The sequence below is a fragment of the Polyergus mexicanus genome, unplaced genomic scaffold (genome assembly GCF_030449975.1).
Source record: "Polyergus mexicanus isolate NDT 795.1 unplaced genomic scaffold, iyPolMexi1.0 SCAF_5, whole genome shotgun sequence".
Taxonomy (NCBI): domain Eukaryota; kingdom Metazoa; phylum Arthropoda; class Insecta; order Hymenoptera; family Formicidae; genus Polyergus; species Polyergus mexicanus.
In genome coordinates, this window is record NW_027223325.1 from 3,634,022 (window position 1) to 3,660,887 (window position 26,866).

Genomic DNA, 26,866 nt, shown 5'->3' on the forward strand with positions numbered 1-26,866 from the left:
GGTAGGTAGGAAGGTAGGTAGGTAGGTAGGTAGGTAGGTAGGTAGGTAGGTAGGTAGAGAGAAGCTTGGCACAGAGAAAACGAAATAAAAATGGCAACGGATGAGAGAGGGAAGAATCACGGGGTTGGAATGAAGAACCGAGATGCGCGAAAACACAATATAAAAGAGAAGGATTGGCTGTGTGCCGCGAGAGAAAAAGAAAATATGGAATTGACGGATGTAAAAACAAAAGGGCGAAGATAATGAATGTGGAGAGAAGTGTACAGGCGAGAGGATGAGCGTAGGGACAGTAAAACGGACTGATATAAAAACACAAAGTAGATGGAAGAAATCCTATGGTAGCGTGTTTTGCGACTAAAAATGTGGATGAGAAATACGAAGATATAATGAGGAAAGAAGAAGATGACGGTCAACGGAATTATGAACTAAGAAGAGACGCGCAAAAACCAATAATAATAATAATAATAACCCGAGGAGTAGGAAAAAAGCCCGTAGATAGAGATCGTCAAAGGAATAAAGCAACGGATTAATTTTGAAACTGTCCGAGGCATATTTCATAAAAGGAAGATTTGCGCGAAGAGTGCAGGAACCGCATCGAGAAAGAATTCGCGCCCAACTCATTCCCTATCGAAACCAGCAGTTTCGTTTCACGCAAATTTTACGTTTCATCGATAAATTGACGTTTAACTCTGTGTTCGGAGCTCTTTCTCCGCGAGAAGATTTTGAATCGTACACGACCCGATATTTTCTCCGAGGCAGGAACCAGTTTCGCGATCTTGTTATTATCACAAGTCTGTTGCGAAGTCATCACCCCGTCAAACGAAGCAGCACTCGGTTGGATCCGACAGATACGTATCTATGCGTGTGTCGGGAAACGTCCGTGTATATACACGGGGCGCGTGTACACGCGCGTAAACGCCGGGAGAGAGAGAAAACGTGAGAGATGTAATTTTAGTTACGGCGAGTAAGTAATGAGCGATCGACAGTCTGAATACCAATTTCGATGCATGATGATGCGGCGGCATTGGGCCACACAGTATCCGCATATTATATCGCGCGCGTACATAACATTGTAACATCTCGTTGAACGCGTCGATACGCGAAATTACAGGATACGCTGCTGGGGAGGGGAAGGAAGCTTCCGCACGATACCTCGATTAGACTCGCTGTACATCACAACAGGAAATGGGTCGCGAAAGAAAACTTGTTTACGGATAAGGGTATATGTGTATCGTACATACAACGCGTGTCTAAAAAGAAATACTTTGTCGTTAATCGCGTCTAAGATTTTAACAGCGAGACGAACAACGTGCCAGACAGACACGCTCTAATTTAAGAATGAATTTTTGGAATGCGTCGAACAAAGAGTAGCGACAAAACGATATGGCGTAGTTTACGTTCGAAGTTGACGGAGGCAAGAGGTAAAAAACCTTGCAACTCCCTCGGGGGATTGGGGCGATTTTATCGTGCGCGCGCGCGCGCGCATGCGTCGTTTTTAATTTTTATCAAATGGAGATAAGGACGAAAAGAGAAAATTGCTACTTGGAAGATACATCGCGGGGTCGGGTAAGGATACTTTTACCGGGCACTGATTACGCTTGCACCAGGTCTCGCGTGTGGTAGGAGCTGAAAGAGGTGTTTCCGAGCCGCGGACCACCACCCTCCCCTCCTTTCCCTCTTACCCCCTTCCAAGTTACGTAAGGCACGATTCGCGGGCGACGCTCGCGGGCCCGCGAGAATTCGTGGCCGAACACAAAGCTGATGAACGATATCACGAGATTATCACGCCGAGCTCCCCCCGCGCGACTCCGCCTCGATTCGAATCGCGTTTGTGGAACTTGTTTTTTTCTTCTTTTTCTTTTTTTGGTCGGTTCAACACACTTCTCTACGCGCATGTGCTGACTGGCGCGATTCTAACTGCGCTCGCACATACATACGCATACACATGCCGGCCTCCGCGCCCGTAAATCTTCGTAGGCGGAGCGCAATGGATTTGCGTCCGATACTTGTCCGAGATCATGTGCGGCTCGGCTCCAATCAACCACGCTCACGTGACAGATATTCGCGTGTAACGTATATCATTTTATATCTTTTTCGTCTCAATTAATTAATTAATTAAATTTGGTAAACAACCCTCCCCTGAGATTGCATTATTTTTAAAGGTCCAGAGATAAATGATTTAAAAAAAAAAAAGAGAAAAGATGCAATAAAGTAAGATGAAGTAATTTGGGAAGCGAAACGTTTCTTCTCCAGATGCACTGGAAGAAACGCGATATAATTTCACTTCTTCGGATATAAACTGGTTGTTATTATGACTTTCGCAATGTAGATTCTCGACTACTATCCTCGTCACTATATAAATTCACAGATGTAATCTAAGCGATGACATCACAATCTACTGAAAAAGGTGGATTGTTCTTTATAAGAAACAGCGATCGATGAGCCATCGACGGTGGATTGAGTTGAACTGACGGGATCCTAGATAGGATCGGATTCGGATGGATCTGAGGTAGGCCTCTAAAGGTAACAGTTATGTTCATTGTCGTCGGCTTTGGCCACTCATTTTATGACTTTTTCCGTAAAAAAAAAAAAAAAAACCTAACGGTTTCTTCCGCCGCCGTTATGGGGGCACCATTTATTTGTCAGGGAAGCGCGTGGATGTGTGCTTTAGTAGTATTAGTAGTATTTCGTGTCCGCGCGCCTTCTCCTCGTATCGTGTAAAATGACAGTATTGGAGGACGAACGTGCCGACGTGTCCGTCCCGCCAATTTTATATTGCTGACCAAGGTATAAATTACACTATGATATCCGAGATCTTACGTAAAGCTCTAGCGGTATATTTATTGTGCCGCAAAAGAAATTTTAATCCTTGGGCCTAAAATGTAGCCAAATACGAAGAAAACAAAATCTCACATATAATCCCTTCTTTATAATATTATAATATTATTACACAAACTATTACAATATTAATTATTATAATCTCTTTATTATATATTTCATACTTGTATACTTGTTTTACCGTTGACGTAAGTATATACGAAATATTTGACGTATTCCAATATTTATACATCTGTACATTTATTTCCAATTAAATTTCATGCCTATCATTATCGACTAATCTAATTACAAGTTAATTGAAGATATGTTTCTTGTACAACTTTTACTTATAAATATATAAAAAAGAAATTAAATTTATTGATTATTCTTATTAAAAAGTGCCTGAAGTTCTTGTTGCGTGTTGGAATGAAATCCGTGGATAGTTTTGGGAAAAAAACAAAAAAAAAAACGATTGCTCCACTATAGAACATACTGTAATATATAACGCGTAAGACTCGGATGCAAGACCACTTTTAAACCGGCTCGTAAATCAAACAAACGACTTCGCGCATTCCTAGAGAAAACCCGCTTCGTAAAGTAAAAATTTTGTCTCGCGCGTGGTTGCTATATCGGCGTTTCTACAATATAATGAACAGTTCATAAACTACGCGGACACCTATCGTATCATCGATATAATACTTGTACGGTTTAATTCTCATCGAGACGAGATTACGGTAGACTTTACAAACCGATCTTCGTATTATATTCCTGAATAGAGAGCGAGAGAAAGAGAGAGATGGAACAGTTGCTACAAAACACATATATCGTCGATATATATCGTTAGCTTTTTATGTAACAATAAAAATAATCTTGTGAATGAATCACGTATGCAATTTACCGCGACAAAAATAATCTCGTTCTGGGTATCGCTGCTCATTATATTGTAAAAGATATCTCGTCCAACTAGATATCCATTGTCCAAGACAGGACAAGGGACAAAAACAACGAGATGCAAAAACGCGCGGAGGGCAGACATTGCAGTAGCCGTATAAATTATCGGGACTAATGGTGCACAACAAATGCTTGTCCGTATTTAAGCTCGTAATGTCGGTTCGCGCGCCAGTCTAATATCGCTCGTAGCGTTTAATAAATATGTCGCGATGGCAATACGTCATAACTTTTGTATATGCGTGCGCGCGCGTGAACGGGCACATATGCATGACAGTCGGGCAACGTGACATGTGACATCGTTGAGTTACATAATGCTGAACTCGAACGCTTAATCGCTACACAATGTTACTGTCTAGCTGCGTCTCTCTTTCTCTCTCTCTCTCTCTCTGTCCCTCTTTAACACGCTCTCTACGCATACTGATAAAATAGGCGCACGTGACGAATACGTAATTTCACTACAAATGCTTCGCGCATCGTACATTTTCATTAGCACAAAAAGCACTTTCAGATTAGAATCTTCGTACGTTTTACAGATTGCTCATTCATCTTTTCATTGACGTGACTGTGTCAACTAAGGGCTTCCTCTTATCGATCAATTGCGTTAATTCAATTTATACTACTACATCACTGATATTTTTTTTTTACAAAATATTTATCAGTAGATCATTAAATTTACTTATTTATTTAAATAGCTTGAAATTATTTCGTATTACAGACATACAATATAATGTATATTGTAGATTGAATCGGAACTTAGTTTAGGCATTTACTGCACAGCTAGTAAAGGTCGAACACAAATAGGTAGAAACGTCAGGCATAATTTATCTGTCTACAACTTTCCGACCTTTCAAAAGAATTGCTGAAACGTTGCTAAACGAAAACTTCTTAATTTTAAAGTCCCTTTGCCTGTCCTACTCGATATTAATGTACGTCTTATTCGGCTTAAGTTCTCGGCACACGATTATCAAGCAAATATATCGAAGAAGATTATATAATCAGTCATATCTCTTGTTTTAATACATCTAAAAATAAATTACAAAACTTTTGCGTAATAAATTTGATAATTGTTTATTATATATCAGCAAATTAAAAAGAATAGATATTATTCAATAATTATCATCAGAACTCTTGACAAAATAATGTTTAAAATCCAACAACTTCCATGTATTTCTTAATGAAAACTAATCGTCGTAAGGAATGCGATATATGTCGATTATGTAATATTTTATATAAAGTTCTTTGAATAAGTAAAACGTAAATAAATCAAAACATAATAAATTTTCTTATAAATACTGCTATTTTATATATATAATAATAATTTATAATTTTAGAAGAAAAGTACCTCTCTCATAATAATAGCATAAAAATAGAAACAAAATTGATTACGTCTAATCTTTTAAATCGTGCCTGATAAGATTGTTGAAGACTGACAATGTTCTCTCAATAATGGAGGCAGTAGTAAAGGTATTGTGGTCAGGTCGTAGCCAGGGTGGCAGGTGCTGTCCGTAATGGCCGCCCATCGACACGGACGAGAAGAACGGTGGGCAAGTTCGTCGGTGCAAAAAGTGCTATATAAGAGTTATGTGAACGCGGAAGATTATTGGCGGTATCAACTGACTCGATTACATCGTTGCGTATTAATTGAATATCGACGCGCCGAGGTCCGCGGATGGTGTTGGTACGTGAGATGAAATAAGAATAAGAAACGAGCTCGGGGAATATTGCTTCGAAAATATTTTTCCTGCTGCGTCATCAACGCGACGACTCGATTACAACGAGTGTACTTTATAAGCCGGGTGACCATAATTCTTCGCTGTTTCATATTGAAAAATTGTGTTTTATTTTACATAAAGTGTTTAAAAGTTCTCCCTAATATTTATAAAGCAACTTGAAGAGCGTGTATTTTAAAAAATCTTTTTAAATTGTTAAAACTTCCTTTAAATCATAGATATATCAAAAATATTGGCCAAGAAAGCCAAAATAAAATTCATCATAATGTTTATATTATTTCAGTGAATACCCACTTGAATAAGATGTGTATGTGTGTATATAATGTACTTCTTTTAATAATATTTTTATCTACAACGGACAATCAAAAATCGTGAAAAAATGTGCGCATAAATATGTTTTCCGATTCAATTATTTTACCATGTACCCGTCTTTCCCTGCGGCCACAACTAGACATGGCCTTTGTGTCTGGCGGTATAGTCGTTCCGATCGCCGAGCAACTAAACACATTCTTCATACCTACGAAGAGCACGGTCCGACCAACGTATGTATTATCTTAGCCTCGGGCACAATATATGTATATAAACAACTTTAGCCTATATATAGGTATTTATAATATCTCGTCAATGGCAGATTCTCTTGATATACCATATGTATACTAATCGTTAAATATTTGAAATTATTTCGATAACAAATATTTTTAATTTTATTTAAATCTTAAGAAAAAAAATTTTGAGAAAGATGTGAGAAAGGCGCGAAAATAAGTGTGCTTAAAAAAACTTCTCGTAGAATTTTCGCTATACATTAAATCTCTAAATGAAGATAAGAGTTAAGGAATGTAACATGAAATTGTAATTAAATCGCTGTGACAACAATTCTCAAAAAGCATGCATATTTTTTAATATTAGAAAAAAAAAACCTGTCCTTTTTAATTAATTGATCGAGATACTAACTACGACGTATATACAGGGTATTTCAAAGTTAATCGATCAAACTTCGCTAGTTCTATAAATGGAAACAAGAAAAAAAAAAAATATTATTTAATCCGAAAACGCTTTATTAAAATGTTACGATGAAGATATTAAACACGAATGACGGATTTGCTGTTAATATTATATATTGCAATATAAGAGGGAATTTTTTTCTTTTTATCTGTTCATAGAACAGTGATGAAGTTTGACTTTGAAACGTCCGGTATATACGTGGGGAATTCGCGACCGCTAACAGTAACTTCTACGAAGTATGAAACTTGCAAAACGGCGTACGGCCGCGTTGTTGGCTCTATATATAAAAGTCGGGCTAGCTCACGAATCGTACATGCGAACAGCTCGTTCATCAAATTGAGAAACCTGACGGAGGCAACCGTTGGCGACGCGACGTACCTACCGATCAGTACCTTAACGCCTCGGCGCGCGTTACGCTTATGCTCGCGCATAAGCTTCACCTGCTTATTTTTTCCTCACCTATAACTCACCTAGACGCGAAGAATTCATACGTAACTTCTTACGAAGGTTATGGCTGTTAAGATGTATCTTAGCGTCTATGTAAAATTGTAATAAGCTAGATACAGTAGTAAAGTAAAATTGAATCGTGTGTATCGGAGGAAATAAAAATAGAGACTGATTATATATTCCACTTTGCGGAATGAGGAATTATACATTAACTTTTTTTAATTCGCAAAATTTGCTTGATATCTGTTCAAGTAATCGGATCTTTCGTTCCATTGGGAGAATCGATCAAACAATTTCGTTAATTCCGTTTCAACTGTACGCACTCTCTATCTAAAATTAAAGCTGGATATATTTTTACGTCGAATTGTACAAACTATATTTAATCGCGCGGCTTATTCAAATATTTTATAATTATTTTATTACTTATAAAAAAAGACAAAGATCGAAAAAAGATCAAAATTTAAATAATAATAACAACAATAATATAATAACAAGCTTACTGAATGTTCTTCGAGAAGCACCATGCGGGTTAAAATTACTAGTTACGAGAGAGGAAGAAGCGAGACGTGGGACAAGACGCGAGCGATACGATCGATCAAAGATTATACCTTAAGTCGGCCGCTATAACACGAATAGCGTGATTGGTCGCAAGGCGATGCTTAAATTAAAATGCGAAAAGTACGCGAGAGATGTACATATCGTGTACGTAGGTATATACATTGATACCGTCTTGGCTGATGGCGCCGAGGTTGTACTTTAAAATTAGTCTACCTCACTGAGTACAACGTTGATTTCTCGATCGGTCGACTCGCGATTACATCGCAATGATCGTGAAAATTATTTACGCTAATCGCTCATACGATGCTGATGTTTCTACTTTATATTTTCACGCGTCTGTTCAATCGTACATAATCGTTTTATGCCAGTTTAGTGAAGGAAAGTGGGAAATTAAAACAAAGAAAGACAAGAAAATCGAAGAATTATACGCGATGAAATATTGTAACGAGTCCAATAATTTTGGCAATAATTGCAATCCAGTAGAATAAAGACGGGTTTGATGCGAATATTCTTAATAAAATCAATTAATAATTGCAATGAAGAGACAGATTCGTACGAACTTTATTTATTATTATGACCAAATTATATATGGAACCTATACTTGGATTTTTTACTCGTATGTCGTTAATTAATTAATTCCAAATTTCCAGTGATAAAAATTACGGATAAGCGTAAGATATATTTATATATGGAAAAAAAAAATAATAATAATAATGACATTCATAAGGAAATATGGATAGGTATGAAAGACAGAAAGAATCGGAAAATAATAATTATAAAATAATATATCTAACGTATCGTCTGCTTTCGACTTTTATATTGGGACATTTGTATTTTTCAGACGTTCATTATTAAATATGAGATATACAAGGATGATATGTTACAAAAATATTTTTGCAACGAAAATGCCTCGAGGCTCACTTGCATTTCATTTCTACCTGCTTTCCCCTGCCATCGAAGAATGCACATTGCAACTAAAGAGCGTGCATTTTTAAGAAGACCCCAATGTTTTTTGGTTGAACAGTACGAAGGAGAGAGGCGGGCGTGGAGAAGGGAAAAAAGGGCGTAGTAAGTCATACGGAGAGGCTCGTACGTCATACTTCATCCGGGCCAACGGAGCAACACATGGAAAGGGCTCTCTCCGCACGTATACGAAGAACGCATTCACTCGGGCTTGCCTCTTTAGGTCGCGACGCTCGATAGTGTGAGTTCCTATACGTTACGTGTGCCTGAATATTTCGTACGTCTCTATACACATGGAGGAGAGAGACCCCGAACCACTTGATCACCGATGTGCAACATGCACGCCTATACTCGACGCGTATCCGTCACATAATCCTTTAATAGAGTACGCAAAAAATTGATTTTAAAATACGTGTTGTGGTACGCGAAGGTAAATTTGTATGAACGAACGCCCTTTCTCTATATCGTATTCCCTCCATCATATATTTCTCTTTTATATTTTTGATTGCACAGAAGAAGAAAAAGAAATTATTCCAATAAAAAATGTTTTGATGGCAGTAAACTTAATATTCGCCATATATATATATATATATATAATTGCAAGAATATATTATTTGTTTATTTAGTCGCTAAATACATTTATTTAAAAAAAATTTAATGATAATGTATTAATAGATCGCATAAGAAAATACTCTGAATTTGTGTAAGGCAATGATCCGTTATTTGATCCGTATGTTTTCTGTTCGAGAAAAGGGAATCCTTACAACGGACGCATACGAAGATCGGAGCTGATCTTCGCCGATACGAGAGTAGAGCTCTGTGTTACCGGCAACCCTCGTAAACGGCCATAGCGGCAAGCGTGGAGGTTCACAAGGAGGGATAAACGAGTCGAGCCACGATTTCGTTGTCGTAAACGTCAAAGTTACGGTTACAGTGTGTTCCTAGCTGCTTTATATTGAACGAGATTGCTCCCCGAGGTACGTAACACCTACTCGCAGACGTCGTATTGTAGAAAGTAGCGCTACTACTCCTTTCCAGTCGCTCCGGGAGCGACGCAACGCGGGCACCACGTGGCTTTTACGCGGGAATCCGGATGAAGGAATTCAAGGTTCGTTGAGTACCTCTTTGGCCGTATCGCGCGCACAATTGAATAAAGCACTTGAGTGATATCATTTTCTTTTCGATTCGCACTATTACGGACTTATTGCGCTAAAATCAATTGAATAGTATCATTGTTTTATATTTTCTTTTTCTTTTCTAACGAAGATCATTATACTATTCACGTCAAATATAGTAAAATATCGTAAAATTAAATCATCTTTTTACACGACGTTTCTTTAAGCGCGTCGGAAGTAGAGGATGTAAATTTCAGAAACGGAAGCTACAGAGCTATCATTAATAGTAAGTCCATCGGACATATTTATCTTGATTAATACTCCTCTATCAGGTTATCGCGCGACCCTTAATGTGACTTTAAAAAGGACCATTTTTCAGATCTGCACCGTAAAAGAGGCTCTCTCCTCAATGGGCTTGAATGAAGAGATGCCTAAATAGCACCCCAGCCTCTCTATCGTTGCGCCCTCTAATTACCCTGTAGACGCAGTCAACCCCTCAATGAGTAGTGATAAATATTGTTCGCGTTTGGGTGTATCTTGAGAAAGTGATCCAGCTCTATAAAAGAAGATATATTTCTCATTGCTATCGGTAAGTTTGCTTATATAGAAGATTTTTACTTATAGAAAAAATATTATTATTCTTAACTTATAATTCTCCTATAAAATTTTTTCATTTCTCGCGTGCAATTTTATCGAAAGATAAAAGTAGATAAATAAAAAACGAGATCATTTTAAGAAATTAATTGTTCGTTATGATAAGAAACGGTAACTTTCTAAATAACATTTTTATATAATTTACGAAACACATACGTCCATTTATAAAAACAGGATAACATGCAATAATATGTACGAAAATTATATTATTCCTCATCAAGAACAACTTGTTGCAAATGTATAATAGATGTGTTCTTTTAATAGAAGATAACAGCAAGATATACAGACATAGGCGCCATGCCTATATATCGCTTTCACATTTATATAAATTAGACATCGCTCGCACAATCGTTGTACAACACACTACGACATATACAGATACAATTAAAAGTGCGATAAATTAAGCGACAGATGCAATATTTCATACTGGCATGCATTCTAGGTATATAATTACCGTTGCCAAGAAGAGAGAGAGAGAGAGAATATTTGAAGAAGGAACATAGAGAGACAATGAGCACAAATGCTCATACATCAATTTTTAGCATTTCGCAATCGCTGATAAGATTTATAGTCTATTATTATTGTGCCATACAGTACAATTTATATATTATTTTTAATTCTAATGCAGTTACATTCCATATCGCGTATTTGAGAGATATTTAAAAAAATGTTAATTAGAGAAATAATTCCTCTCTCTCTCTCTCTCTCTCCTTCTCTCCCTCCCCTCTCTCTCTCTTTCTCTCAAATGTGCATATACATATAACGAAAGTGTCAATGTTTTAGAAATCTTTCATATTCTCGTATATGTATTTATATATCTTCTAATTTAACATGATTACTTGAAATATACGATATCACGGAGATTGCAGTAAATTAATTTCTTGCAATCGATAAATTTTCCTAAGCGTTGAATTGTACCAACAACATTGAAAAGAACTTGTTGGAAAGTGCGAAATGAGTCAACGACTTTCAATTCGCGAGTATACCAATGGAACCTGTTATACGAGTATGCGGCCGATCAATTGCTTTTTCTCATACCTGCGATTCTTTCCGCTGCGTTCCATGCATCATCATGGCAATTTGCAACCCGTAATCAATGATCCAAAACATCTAATTGGTTCAAAGATAAACGTGATCGGGAGTTGTTTCTTTATATTTGAATAGACGAAGAACGCGCAAGATACAATATATATATACACATGTACAGAAATAGAGTACTATTTTAAGCTTCCTCGGCGACTTAATTCGTAAATTGTTAATTTACAAAATAAGAGATAACAAAGATATCAAATTGGCAATATAAAATGTGCGTGCATGTAATTGATTATATTAAAAATCATATTTTTTTTATAAAAAAAAATAACACGTTGTGTGTATTATATAAGATTATAAAATTCATTGAACAATATGTGATGCCTCTTAAAATAATTTCTTTCTTTACATGCATAAAATGTCTTGTATAATCGAAGATGGGGAAAAAAAAAGCTTGACCCTTAAACCGGACCGTATGTGAAGAACGCGGGAAGGAGATACCCGCCGACAAAAATTAAGCGGCTTGTAGCAAAGAAAAAAAAGGAAAGAGATAGTAAAAAGAACTGCTAGCTATATAGGAATCTAGGATCTCAGCTGACCTGTGGTAAAGAAAGCACTCTGACCGAAAGTGCGATAGAACCCACGAGGCCTTGATGATTATATATCTACCAACGGCAAAGCAGAAGGTTATTCGAGAGTATCTCTCCCTCTTTCTCTCTTTCTCTCTCTCTCTCTCTCTCTCTCTCTCTCTCTCTCTGTTTCGCAATGAAAAGGACAAAGACATCGCTAGAAACAGCTGACTACCGGAATTCGGGGTTCCGGTAGGGTGAGTACAGTGAGGAAGGCACTTGAACCCCCAATTGGACGAGGACTTCCCCATTATACCCAGCGTACCCAACGATTTTACACGCACTTGACTCCATTCTACCTATCTACCAGACATAATTTTGCCAAGGTACACGACCGATTTTCCACGACATAGCTCGCGCGCGTTGACATTGCATACGCGAAAATGAAAAACTTATAAAACTTACGAAAAGGAAGGGTAAGACCAGCAATTTAAAAGAAATTACATATATAGAATGTGGCGATGGTACGATGGTACAATTGCAAACGGGGGCGGTTTCTCGTGCAAAAGTGCATCGAAAATATAGAATGAAATTTTTTTATATGATCTTGTTTCCAAGGATATAAAATCGATAAAAATATATTTTCGTTTTTCTACATTTAACCATCGCGATACTTTCACAGAGACTATAAATTCAAAAAGCGAATAGAGATACTGAATCGTTCTCCTCGAAGAAACAGTATCTTGCGTAAAAAATTTTATTCTACGCTTTATTTTCGCAAACAAAAAAAAAAAAAAAAATTACTATCGCTTCGAGCTTACATCATTTTGTCTTGTATATAAAAAAATAAATATTTATTTTATTTATTGGATTATCAGTAAGTGATGATATTATTAATATATATGATAATATATTTAATTTATACATTCGGCAATTTATATTTAGAAAAATCGTTCGTTTAAAAGTGAATGTTACAATTCATTAATTCTGAATAAGATAAGATAAGAGAGATATAATAAGATTCCAAAATACATATGTCATTTTAACGTTCAGCTCTGTTATTTTTTTGCCAATTTTTTTGTTCCTATATATTTATTATATATTTATTATATTTACTATATATTTATTCGATCAAAAAACAATGGCAATGGAACGCCTTTAGTTAGTCAACGATTGTAAATCAGTGATCTCGGGTTTCACGATGGGCATGTGTCGTATTTCAAAATGACGTACAAATAGACTTGGCGAAAAATTTCATCGCGTTCGAATGTAGTGGTGTCATGATAAGCTATATTCGTCGAGCAGGACATATCTACACCTTCCGCTTTTTTTACACACGAAGGGACGATGAAATAACTCATCTTGTTTACGCGCGATAAAAAATTTTTCATCCGTTCGAATTTTTCATCCGTACGCGACGTATACGAAATATTCTATTCTATAATCTCGTTCTACACGACTCGTAGATAATTTGATCGCGTGGAAGCAATTTGAACAATTTAGTCCGGTATAACCAGACGGGCAAGCCTGATCCACCACGCCTTCCCGACCACGTGGCTCCCCACATTTCCCCTAACCATAGCGGCTCCTATATTTCATCGCGGCTCTTACGATAATAGTCGTATAATATAGCATTTATGAATGCAAACTCACCTGCTATAGCCATCCAGGGATAGAAGGTATGGTTGGCGGTAGGTTGCTGATGTAGTTGCGTGGCGACCGGTTGACTCGCGGACGAGTTTAAACTGCAGGTGTTCCAGGACGATGTGAGGGATCTTGACGAACTGTTGTTACCGGGACTCGATGCCGGATCACCGCCAACAAGGCCACCGTAGCTACCGACCCTCGTATTCTCCGGAGTACACGCGGAAGGACGTACGACCGAATTACTCTGGCTGTTCGCTCCCGAGGTCGCTGACTGCCAAACGTCCTTGACCGCTGCAGCTGCCATGACCGCGGCATAACCATTTTGATGCGTTGACGTTTGATCTTGTTGTTTACAGTCTTTCGTCGCCGTTGTTGAATACGAGGATGTGGTGTGACCGGTTGCTTCGGGTGTCGTCGAATAAAGCTTGCAGGCCGTCGCAACGCTCGCGTCATACGGTGAATCTTGAGGTGGTCTCGTGTTGCTTCCACCGCCAGGGTGTATCCCTAACGAAGAGGATGCGTGATGATGATGCTGCGCCGAGGCGTAATGCGACATACCTAATCCGAGTGGAAAGCTTCGATACGCCGCAGTGGCTGGATCATGATGTTGACTCGCCGCTCCTGTTTGATGATGGTGGCTTCCGTAGAAGCCGCCTGCGGTCTGTTCAAAGTACGAGTTCATTATCCCGGGTATTTTGAATCACTTGCACTAAAACACCGGCACTCAAAAAAAGAGACAGCGGAAAAGTAAGTCAAGGTTCGAGCGGGCTTACATGAAACGCGCGTGGCTAGTCAAATTCCGCTAGTCCGATTTCTTATAATCTCGTGTCACGCAACGTCAATATCTTCGTATCGAATGAAAGTTAATAAAATCTCTGATCATGTAGCACGTTACCGAGGTACTACGATAAATATAAATGTTTAAAGAAGCGATACACGCTGTAGTATTCGAGGCGAGCGGTGACAGATTAGAATGTTGACAAGGGGTAAATAAACGAGGGGTATTTAATCGTTTCGAGTGGCTATAAAAGTCATCGACAGGTATAGCCAGTTATATACCGAGAGTGTCAATGTCAGTAGGCTGTAGGAGTGTAATTTAGAATGGGTTTCATGACAGTGGCGGGGACTTTTATCGTCTTGTTATGGTTACCGCTACGCGACGAGCGAAGCATAAAACGGTAGTTTGAACTGTGGAAACAGGCGATGATCGTTAAGCCGTTACGATGTAATAAACTTGAGTAATAAGACGGGCTATAAAATTGCCCGCGGGCTTCTCTACCGCGTGCGCGCCGAACGACAGTTCGATCAGCCGGCACGCGACAACCACCCTCGCGGGGCGGTTCTCTCTTTTTCTTTCGAAATATACAATTCGCGCGATCGGTCAAGTCAGGTCAAGGCCTGTTTTGAGTTCAAGCCGGCCAATCTGTCACGAGAGATGTCAGGGGGTGGACTTGGCCAGTTCCGCACTGCACTAGCACTTGTCGTATCGTGACTTCGCTGATGACTGTGAGAGTCCGAGTCTAGAGTACGATGGAGATTGTAACGAATCACGGTATGCCAGTGCGGTGGTCCACGGCACACTACCGCTTTTCTCGCGCCCCGTGTACCGCCACTCTGTACCGTCGTCCGTCTCTTGCTCGCTCGTTCACCTCGTTTCGTCTCTCTTCCTCGTAGTTCGACTTCTCTCGCGTTCTCTCTCCCGAGCTTCCTTCTCCGTTCTGCCAACCGTCGTCCCTCCTCTCACTCTCTCTCTCTCTATCTTCATCTCGCTCTATCACGATCGCTCCTTCCCATTCGTGCGGTTATCGCTTCTCACTCGCGCGTACTCTTCCTCCGGAGTACTACGTCCTAACGGAGATCGCGGTGTGCTATCATTCGTCTTTGTCCCTCGCATACCATCCCCCTCCCGGTACGAGCTTCCTCGCTCTGTCTATCGTCGTTGTTGTCCCCCTCTTTCCACCCCCAATGTTTCCCCCCCACAATTGCTTTCTCACCCTCCGATTCTGTCTCGCTCCACCTCTCGACGATATTCATCCTCTCCCTTCCATTCGATCTATCCTCTCCCTCTTTCTCGCGATACGATTCCTCAGTGCCCCCTATCGAGCGTTTCAGTAACTCAACGACTCTACCGCCAGATTAAATTCGTACTCGTTCGCTGTCGCGTCACGTTTGTGGCGCGCGAGCAGATAAGACGGCGCGAAGAAAGGAAGAAGAAAGAAATGTTGGTCGCGACGCGAAAGAAAGGGAGGAGATGAGATGGGAAACAGAGAGGGATGAGAACGCGCAAAGAGACACAAATGGATAAGAAGGTACGAAAGAGAGAAAGAGAGAGAGAGAGAGAGGGGGAGAAAGAGAAGGGAATAAAGAGGAAAAGAAAGAACGTTATGCGCAATTGTAACAGCTAAGAGCGAGACGAAGCAGAACGAGCGCCGTCGCCACGGACACTCAGGCGAAGAGGGAGAACGCGTCGCTAAGGGAGGAGGTTATACTTAAGGACCAATCGGAATTGAATTCGTCACGAATACCGTTCCGCTACGGCACGAAAGTTCCTACGCCGTGCGAAAGTAGTTCCAAGTCGGAATGACGCCCATGAGCTGCTAGGCGCCGCCCAACTGATCCCCCACCGCTACAGAAAGCACGGGATACAGCGTGCCCACTGTACCTATCCTACGAGGAAAAGAGATGGAGACAAACCATGCGGCACGCGCGATCACGCAATGCTTCTTGCCGTCTCTTTCTCTCCTCTCTGCTCGTTCGTGGGGATACGCGCACCGCCACCTTTGAGTCCCGTAACGAACTAACCTTGCCAGATCCATTCAGACATTCAAACGACCAACATCAACGAGCTACCTTGCGATTATCGTTATTGCGGTAGCGACATCGTAAATCCGCTATGATGTAGGATACTATCTAATCGACAAGTTCTATATAGAGAGGGAAAACAAATATACACAGAGAAACGAAGAACATGCAAGACACTTGAATCATATTTGAGAGATCCTATTATAGATGTAACCGGACTTGATGCCGGGGGACCCAATGAATCTGATGAGTGATGAGTGTAAACGATAAGGAAATGTTATGGTGAACGTGCCTTTTATACGAGACACGCGTTTTACAGAATCAATTAGACAATGATCGCACAATTAAAATGTCGTAAAATGAAGCTCCGCGAAGCTGTGGCTGTCGAGTAAGCAGTTCCCTCCACGGCTTTAGAATATCGGGAGTGTTTATTGGGATGTAAACGTCGCTGGATTATCGTCCCCGCGATTCGCACCTCGTAAATTATTTCGTAACGAGCCGAGTAATGCCCATCATAAGCTGCTCTCCAGGGCTGACCCTAGTTATTTGCTTACTCGTTCTTGCCTCGCTCTCGCCATTATGAACGCTTAGGGTATTAGCCAGCTGCTTTGCTGTCGCAAAAATACGAACAATTAACAAATATTCTGAATCTCTGTCTTTTTTCAAATTTTTAAACTGAATTGAAATCGATACGAGAGCAAAATGCTTGGAGAAATGCATAAATAAAACGATATGCTTGAACAATGCTACGATATATAATCGGTGTTTTATATATTATAAGTAATTAGATAATTACGTTTCAACGGCGGCAGGCGGGGGGGTGGGGTGGGGGGGGGCAGTTATATAGATATATCCTTTCATACATAAGCATCATCAATCGCTATGCTAAACAGAATTTGTAAATCACATAAAAAAAGATTTATTAAGCTCCCCCTTAATTTGATGGCGCCGTTGATGAAGAGATCCGATGCAATTTTCGCTTTTGCGAGAATCCGACAGGTGGTAACCCGTTTGCTTGAAAATCATGACGGCAATAAACTTCGGTTTTATGACCACTTGAACAGAATCGTAAAAGTCAGGGCCTTTAAGCTTATAGCGTATAGAAGGGCGCGTGTCGAATGTGGTGGGGGCGTGAAGGAGGCCACCATGTGAATGGGGAAGGTGTAACAGGCCATACGGGGAGCCAAAAATGGGTCCTAAATACCTTTTTTAAAACGGAGCTCATGCAACAGTCTGTTAAGGAGAGATACCAGTTTTGCGTCAAGTACCGTCTTAGAGAAAACCAAAGTTTATAAATTCATCGAGAAAGGTCAATTATTCATCACGCGTTTTACATTTCGGTGATTTCTGCTATCACCAGTATCTGTACAGTGGAAATAAATCCTAAAGGAGTACGGATACAAATATACCTAGGTATCCATCGTTAACTATCGATACCAAATCCATACGGATGATGGATGGTTCATTCTACATGGACCTCGAATAAAACCAAAGCAAAGATACGAGGAAGATTTCGAAGGGGGGGATTAGGGGGCGTAGCTACAACATCGAGACGAGAAGATGAACACGAAAGCGAAGGGGCCATTGCACTCACGCGCCCGCGCGCCCAGCAAATCTGCGCTCTTGCTAAACTAGCACTCATTCTTCATCGCTCCGATGATTTCGGCTCCTCTCGTTTCCTCCGTATAGTTCAACGCACTGTTCGAGCTATCATTTTGATTGAATCTTTGTTCTTCTATCAGTCATTTCGTCATCAGCACATTTCTATTCATTTAGTCTATCGTGTTTCCTTTTTTTTTCTCTTTCTATTAAGAAATCGTGCACAAATATTTGATCATAAATCAACATCGGAATTTTAAGATAAATTACTATTTTTGTCTTTATGTTCACGCAAATCGAAGTTGCTAGTAATCGAGGTATGAAATGCAAACAACGATGAAAATAATGAACTGGACTTTTATTTCGGGAATAGAAGATTGTGCTTCGCGCATTCCACTACTTTTTTTTTTTTTTTTTTAATCGAGATGTTAAATATAGTATCTGATACAAAGATAGTTTAACGAAGAAAAATTTTTTAATTGTGACATTAGTGACACGAGAATGAAAATTTTAGCGATACAAGGGCTGCGGAATTATTGATGTAAAATATAGATTATTGATATAATTTAATTTTTATTAATAATTCTTAATTAAAAAGTCGTACAATAATTCTAAATGCATCGGCACTTTCCTGTGACGATAGTTTCTTTACAATTAGACATCATTCTTTGCGTGTGTATTGTCTAAAGTTTATAATCTAAAAAAGATCTTATTGATCAATACACTGCATATTGATCGGCAGCGCATCAGGAGCAAAGATAGGATCACATAGTAAGGATCCGGAAGATGCTTCCTTTGCCATCTGGCGGTCCTCCTCAATATCACCTGATTGCACAAAGTTTGCACCGAACTTTCTATAGTTCTTGCAGTCGATAGAAATTTTATAAAAATATATCGCTCCCTCTCTATCATATAAAAATATATCATCCTATATTTTTTGGTTCCTTTTGATTATAAATTTAAATGCAGGCTGATGTCACTGCTAAAGAACGAACGAAACAGCAGTCACTGTCAAAATTTTTGACGCTTTTGTAAATCTATCTTATGATAATGTATTTATAATTCATTAATTTTTTTTAATTAAATGTTAATAAATATAATTTCCTCAATGCATTAATAATTTAAAATCGTAAACGAGTTTTCTGCAAGACGAAAAGGAACAGTTATAAAACTATCGAGAACAAAATAAATTCATAATAAAAAGAAAGGAAGAGCGCGCGAGAGGACAACTCGTATAACTCGGGAAAATAATTAACGCTCAATTTAATTAATGCGTTCAAGAAATTTTTAATGTGTTAAGCTTCGGAGTAATCTACCTTACCGATTGGGAAACTCGTTCTACAGGTAGGGCAGGCGTTTAGAGATAGACGTTAGCGGAGACCCTTACATTTGAGGACCGCTGGACATTAGTACGTTGCGACAATATTTCGTTCGCAGTTACCGTAGATAACATCGGACAAAATTTCGCGATTGCTACCCGATTGCTCATACACGAATTTAATAGCATAATTGAAATCATTTTATCCTGTTTTTGAACATTTGATATCCGAATAATCGATTGATAAGGAATAGATGCATATTAAATATTTTATTTCACCGAGAACTTAGATGATTATAAAAATCATTTTAAACAAGACTCAATTTATTGTAGAAATGTCTTGACAATAATCCTTTACTTATTTCTAATTGCTTCTTTTATTTGAAATAAACTTTTAAAAATGTTTTAATTTCAGAAAGAGTTATGCTTGTGTGTAACTTTGTTAAAAAAAATTTGTTATTAATACGCACTGATACACACATGTATATATGTATAAATAAAGTAGATTATTTCAAAGTTATTTACAATGAATGATAAACGATGATTGATTATAAGAAAGAAACAATAAACAATTATATGCCATAAACAATTAATGATTACAAGTAAAGACATAATTAATTAAAAGAAACGACCGGTTAGTAAATAAACAATGTTCAAAAATAGACAAAGTGCGTTAATATGTCTAAATTGAAACATAAAACGAAATGAATGAGGCCGTAAATACTTAGAGTTAATGGTAGGGTGCGGATAAGTTATTGCTAGGGGATCGTTAATTATGTTAACATTGTAACGTACTATATCCTTGTAAAAAGTGACATTTGACGGTTATGATATATACATTTTAAAAAAGTTTACTTATAATCCTATAACGGACTAATTCAAGATCAATTGTAAATTTTGTGCATATCCAATTGACATGGACATTAAATTTCAATGATAAAATATGTGACATTCGATAATGATAGAAATACACATAATGTCGTGTAGATGAACCAATATTGTCAAGAAAATATAACGCGTCGCTTGTAACGCTTCTACCGTTACAGTTACCTTTTTTTTTTCGGTAACCGTAATAGTAACGACGTTACAAATTTCGTCTGTAACGTAAAAAGTAACTATGTTACATTTTTCGCTAACGATTAATATCTTACCTTGTCATATTGAAGATGCGATGCTTCCTATTTTCCCATAAAATAGCAAGTTGAAGGAGCATCTTTGATCTGTAAAAGAATATATTTTGTAATATATGTGAAAAATACGTTAATGGAAAGAGAAAGAGAGAGAGAGAGAGAGAGAGAGAGAGAGAGAGCTCATTAGATTAAAAAACTTTTGTAATCATAATATTTCAAATTATATTACATACACTTTAAAATTACTAAAAAATGTTTTCGAGTATTTATTAATAAAAAGTATACTCTAAAGCGATTAAAGATTCTATAAACGAATGGAAGTACGGAGAATACGAGATACACTCCCCAATGTACATATAAATGGGTGTATGAAAGCAGATGGCGTAATATTCTATGAATATCCGGACACTGGACGCGTTTACTTTGTATAAATGCAATCACCGAGGCTTCTGAATTCGCTGTTTGTATCAAATGAATAATGAATGCCTGATTCTGAGCCCTACAATAATATTCTGTTTGATAAGGACACTGATGCTCTTTGTGCTCTGACTAGTGCGACATTAAGATTGGAGAAGATCTCTTGACAGATGACCGTGCAACTCTTGTTGCGTCAGATTTCAACTTAATATGACATCTAATTTTTTCTGTTACTCTTTCATGTACTTTTAAAATTAATTTTATTCATATATGAATTAAAAATATACGCGTGTGTGTGTATGTATATAAAATTGGTGGAAATAAAAAATAAACATTTTAATCTTTACATATTTTATATATCTTGTACATATCTTTTTATATACACTAAGTTCTTCAAAAACTCAATGATTTCAATATTATAGGATGTTAAAAGCAATGTTATCGATAATCATATATCCTTATTTTTATCACTATTAAACAAAAATATTATTAATTTATAAATAACTTATATTTTTATATAAATAAATAGATAGATAAATTTTGTACAAAGTATCTTTATCTTCTATCTATTTTATAATATACGTATATAAGGTCAACAGTGAAATAATAATATATAAATTTTCACTGCTTAGAATACATTGCATTAAACAGTCTGCGAAATATGCGGCGTACTTGTAATAATAAGCTTAATTAAAATTTTGTTATGTACGCAACAAAATATAATCAACCTAGAAAGTCTCAATCAGCGAATCTAGTAGCCACGGAAAACGTTACGTAATATCGAACGTGTGTATTAATACTCGTCTCGTTGAACCGTTGAGGATCGCGTCTACAATAACAGTAATGCATTTCTCTGTAGCTCGGAGCCATGGTATGTTGTGCCGTACGATCGACTGTATACGATCTTGAATTTGCAATTCAAACGTTCACCGAGCATAACACGAATAAATTGATTGAGGAGGATGGAAGAAGGATGGATGGAGGATGAATGGAGGGAAACGCGAAAACGGAGGAACAGGACCGAAAAGGAACATACAGAATATAAGAATTTATCGCACCAATTGCGAGGGAAATATTTGACAAAGCATACGAAATTTTGCGAAACTTGCCGGGGTCGGAGGTGTAATGATTTTTTATTTAATATTTTAAGAACAAAATATTGTGTGCGCTGCATATTCCATAAATTTTTTTTCACGATTAAGTAAAGTTACTGTACGACGAATTTCGGCTTTTGTAAAATCATAATTTGTATTAAATATTTGTAATAATATGATTTTCTTCAACAATCAATTAACCATCGATTTTCTTGCGACAAGTATATAAATCTTTGTTCTTCGATAAAAACATAATTATACAATCTGTAGATAAGCGCGTATCAAAACTATGTTTTTATATTATATATAGACATTAGTGAAATTTAATGTATCACAATCCTTCAGAATCCATGTGAAAGCAATAATGGCGTAAAATTCGTAAGGAACGACGACGATTCGCAACCGGTGACGCTACTTATAAAAGCCGAATGAAAAATGTCTTTATTAGAACGGTTTGTATCAAATTTAGGTTAATGTCTTCCATCGCGAAAGTCGTCTGTTACGTATTTAGCATGATTTCTTTCGCGGAGATCGGTTGAAAAGCGAAGAGGGTTCAAAAAAACCGGGCGGATCCTAAGAACGAGAGATTCTTTAAAGAAAAGGGGGAGTGACTTCAGGTATCTGTACCCTCGGAATCCCTCTCGGCAACCCCGCCTCTAAAATAGTCACTGGACTGCCCAATCTTGCCCAACATTCCTTTTGTAAACATCAAGGTCAAGACAGGATAGGAAAATATGGTATCCTTTGCATCAAAAAAATTGTACACGTCCCTCGACATTCCATTCCGCTTACAGAGTAGCGAACAATCTGTTGTGATCTTGAGATATTAGACACGGTAACATGTGACGGGAATAAAATATTTCTTAGATACACGATATGTACCTGCGTTGATTAAAATGACGACTTTGTGAAAATTTTTACTTATTTTAATTTATTCGACAATTTTACATTTTTTTTTTTCATCAAAATAATAAAAAAATATTAAAATAATATAATATAATAATACACATATGTATATGTATATTATATGTATATACAATAGAGATAGTAGATAGTAGATTATTTTTTCATTACATGTATTTTACGTGAAACATATGTTTTTTTTTTTTTCAATTTAATTAAATCCAGTTAATTAAATCAGAATTCCGAGGGGCAGTTAAATTGGACAAGGTACACTGATTTCGCATTGAGATATTACTTCAATTTAAAACACTCGAGATACGACTAATTGCGCTAATGACAAGTAAAAATCTGCGCCGCGGAACAGTATTTATAAAGAGAATATGGACACTTAGAGAGTCCAGAATCAACGAGCAAAATTATACCGAGGTCTTGGGAAGAGGGTGATGAATAATGGATGATACGACGTGACCATCTCGCGCCCAGTATGGTCTGTAGGAGTTAGCCGTAATGGTTCGTAAATTGGTAAACCACAGGGACAATGAAATCGCCACGCTTGGTTCTGTAAACGTTCCGTCATTACGCGTTTTCCTGCCTCTACGATTATGTCAAGCGCACTCGACCAAGATTGTGTAGTTGCATTGAGAGAGGTATCTTTACAAGCAAAAGATTATGAACGCTGTACAAGTCATATCACATTCGTAACAAGATTCCATTTATCAATATTTAATTAAATAAGAATAAGGATAGGAAAGTTTTGGTTTTTTAATAAAATCATTATAAATACACAACGACGATTTTGACGATAATTTTGTGAAAGTTTCTGTATATGCGAAAAGTATTCCAACGCTCGTGAGAATAAAGACAGTGATTGTTCCCATAATCTTATATTCAGACAACCATAGCAGGTAAGGTTTGCTATTGTGAAGCTTAACAGGCATAATGTTCAGAGAAAACTGCTACTAGGAGCTACCTAATTTGCCTAATCTGGTTCAAATAGGTGACATTAGTACTCTATTCGCTATGGTCATTTAAAACGTCGGAACAAAGATCAATAAGAACACAGTGAAAGTTTAAATATACGAACGTATATTTCGTCGGTAAGTGCAAATTGTGTATGTAAATGCTATATAAGAGCAAGATATTTATTTTTATTTTATTACGATTTTTTCACACCAAATATATTGGATAAAAAATGACATAATATTTTTTAAAATACTATGTGAAAAATAAATGATATACATATATTTTTTCATTTTCAAAAAAATATTATATATTCATAAAGTGTTGTACACCATATACTCATCCTATTGTATATGTAGCAGTGAAATTATTAATAATTATTAAATATAATTCTTAAAGAACTCCGCTCTTTATATAATTAAGTTTCATATATGTGAATTATTTTAATAATTCTTTGAAAATAAGATTCTTGGGAAAATCTTTCAATGCAAATTGCATAAGCGCAGCGCAGACATAAATTGATAATTATAATAATATAAATTGCTGACGCAAGGTCCTGCCAATTATTTCACGACTGCTGATTTCCATCTACTTAAAAGCAATGACGGGGTATGAGCATAAACGGCATTACATACAATAACCTTAGGCGTTAACGAGTCCAGACCGATGACTGAATGTTTTAGATTAGAGAGATAGGTGGATACGTAAACGAGCTTCCGTTGTATGTGTAAATAACGTAAAATCAAGTATAAACATACGACTCGGCGGGATCGTATAAACGGTTGAAGGAAAGATAGAGATCACTCTATATAGCACTATATCAAGTACATCGATGAGAAAAATATCAATCTCTTTAATAAGAAAATATGTACACATATATACGTATAATAGCTTAATCAGTGAATTCCGACACTTTTAACCGACTGTGTTTACAACGATTGCCACTTGACAGAGATAGCATTTAAATCAATTAAATGTGCAATGTGTCAAATGTGATAATAATACACTGATAATAAAATCGATGATAAAATTGACTATAATTGTATGGTAAAAAAGTTATAGTTAGGATACTCATTTTTATATAGTCATCGTCATCATTTTTATAATAAATTCTATTATAATACTAGTAATATCAGCCATACTATATACAAACCATATACTATAAATTATAGTGAATTTATAGCAATTTCAATTATATTTCTTTATCAGTGTACTTTGCAGTAGCCGTATTTGACAAATGATAAAAAATTTATCAAGAGCATAGGTTACATCAACAACCTTAACACGATCAGTGCGCTAAAATAGCACTAATAATTATCTGAGAAAGAGCTTTACTAAAATTTCGGGTAATACTTTTATGAACGGATTTAAATCTCGCTTTCTCTTTCTCTCTCTCTCTCTCTCTCTCTCTCTCTCTCTCTCTCTCTCTCTCTTTCTTTACAAAGGAAAGTTTTTACATTTTTTTCAATAGAGAGAATATATATGTAATTATTGTATATATATATATATATATATTTCTTTTCTGTCATATTTAAGCTGATTCTTAGAACAAACATGGGATTATAGAAGCAACAGATTCCGGCAAATAAAATCGGCGGAGTGGATACTATGTATTGCCAAACTATATTAATAATAGTACATGTGTACATATGTACGCATGTACTGTATATAGGATATGCGGGGTAACTGCATGCATAATTCTAGCTAACACGCAGAACGCACGCGTACTATCTTACATTCGCACGGCGTTATAAAATAAAAAATCGCGAATATCTATTCCGTTACATAATATCTAGTTAGACGCGTACACAGCTTTTATGGTGAGTTGTATACGATTCTTGCGAATGAATGAGCGTATGCGAGATACAAACGCCATAGAGACAATAGAGCCGGATAAGATCGTGAAACAGAAGTCGTAGATTAGTCCTAGATATCGTATGCGTAGGCTTGGACAGGGTCACGAGGGGTGTAAGAGCGACTCTACGTAGGCTCTGGTACGCTTTTCATCAAGAGGGTTCATCGGGGCCATGAGGAGAGATCCGGGGAATGTGCACGCTCTAAAGAAGCGCCGGGATGGATCAAGTCGAGAAGAGAGAGAACAACTATGCGGGAAACCAATAAGAACGCGACCTCTCACTTCTTTCTCTCTTTATTCTATTCTTATCTTTTTCTTTCCTTCATTCCATAGTCTCACTTCATTCTCATTTCCTCTCTTTTCTAATTATTTATCCATATTTTCTTCTATACATATAAAAATATCCTTCACTATATTATAACGTTATACTATTTTGTTTCGGATAAAAGTTTACCCTTTCTTTTAAATGTTTTTAAAAGCGCATTTTAAAGAGTAGAAAAGACTTCTCCGTTGCTCTTTTTTACAGACGTCATCCTTCTTTCTTTTTCAATTTGCAATGTCGTCTTTTATTTTTTATTTTTCTCTTGACATGGTCATTATCGCTGATCTCTTTATTATATTCTCTCTCTCTCTCTCTCTCTCTCTCTCTCTCTCTCTTTTTTTTTCATTTTCCTCCTCTCATATTTCTTCTTCTTTTTTCCTTCTTTCTTTCTCTCCCGAGAAACGCGCGTTACTTGTTATTTTTATCTCAGCCTGATAAATGTTCGTCTTTTCTTCTCTACTTTTTTTTTGTCAGACAATCCCTTCTTTCTTTTCTCGAATTAGTTCTTTCTCTGCACGATAACTACTTCTCTCTCGAACTGTCTCTCTATCCGTTCTCGTCGAGACACATTTCTCCATAAACTTCGATCCTTCTTTCGCAATATTCCAATTCGAAACTCCTCCTAGTCCCCCTCCTTTTTATCGTATGCGTCTCACGATGTCCCCTTTATCTTATTGGCCTTTCACGAGGAGACATCAGGAATAACTTTATGCATTGGCTCAGATTTTCTATCTTCGTTTACCTCTTTACCAATTTTTATGGATTAATATCCAGATAGAGATATTTCTGGATAAGATAAAGTAATTCTAACTCATATACTTTTAATAGAAATATTTCATCTAAGAGATATACATATAATTCTTATATATCTTTCAATAATATTACAATATTTTTTTATCGTACAATTTTTTTCTCGATGTGCAAAGAGCATCGTTATTTTAATACCCTAATTTTTATCCGAATCTATCAAAATTTTTAATT

General features: G+C 37.1%; 1 protein-coding gene across 5 annotated transcripts in view; it reads right to left on the minus strand.

The window, feature by feature from the left end:
- LOC138933521 (homeotic protein ultrabithorax-like) overlaps positions 1-15,360 on the minus strand; it is a 100,716-nt gene extending 85,356 nt beyond the window's left edge. For all 5 annotated transcript variants that reach the window (XM_070296286.1, XM_070296284.1, XM_070296282.1 and 2 more), the window contains exon 1: positions 13,492-15,360. In XM_070296286.1, coding sequence (XP_070152387.1) covers positions 13,492-14,167 — 676 coding nt within the window. In that variant the 5' untranslated portion in view covers positions 14,168-15,360. The remainder of the gene's footprint in view (positions 1-13,491) is intronic.
- Between the last annotated feature and the right edge of the window lie 11,506 nt (positions 15,361-26,866).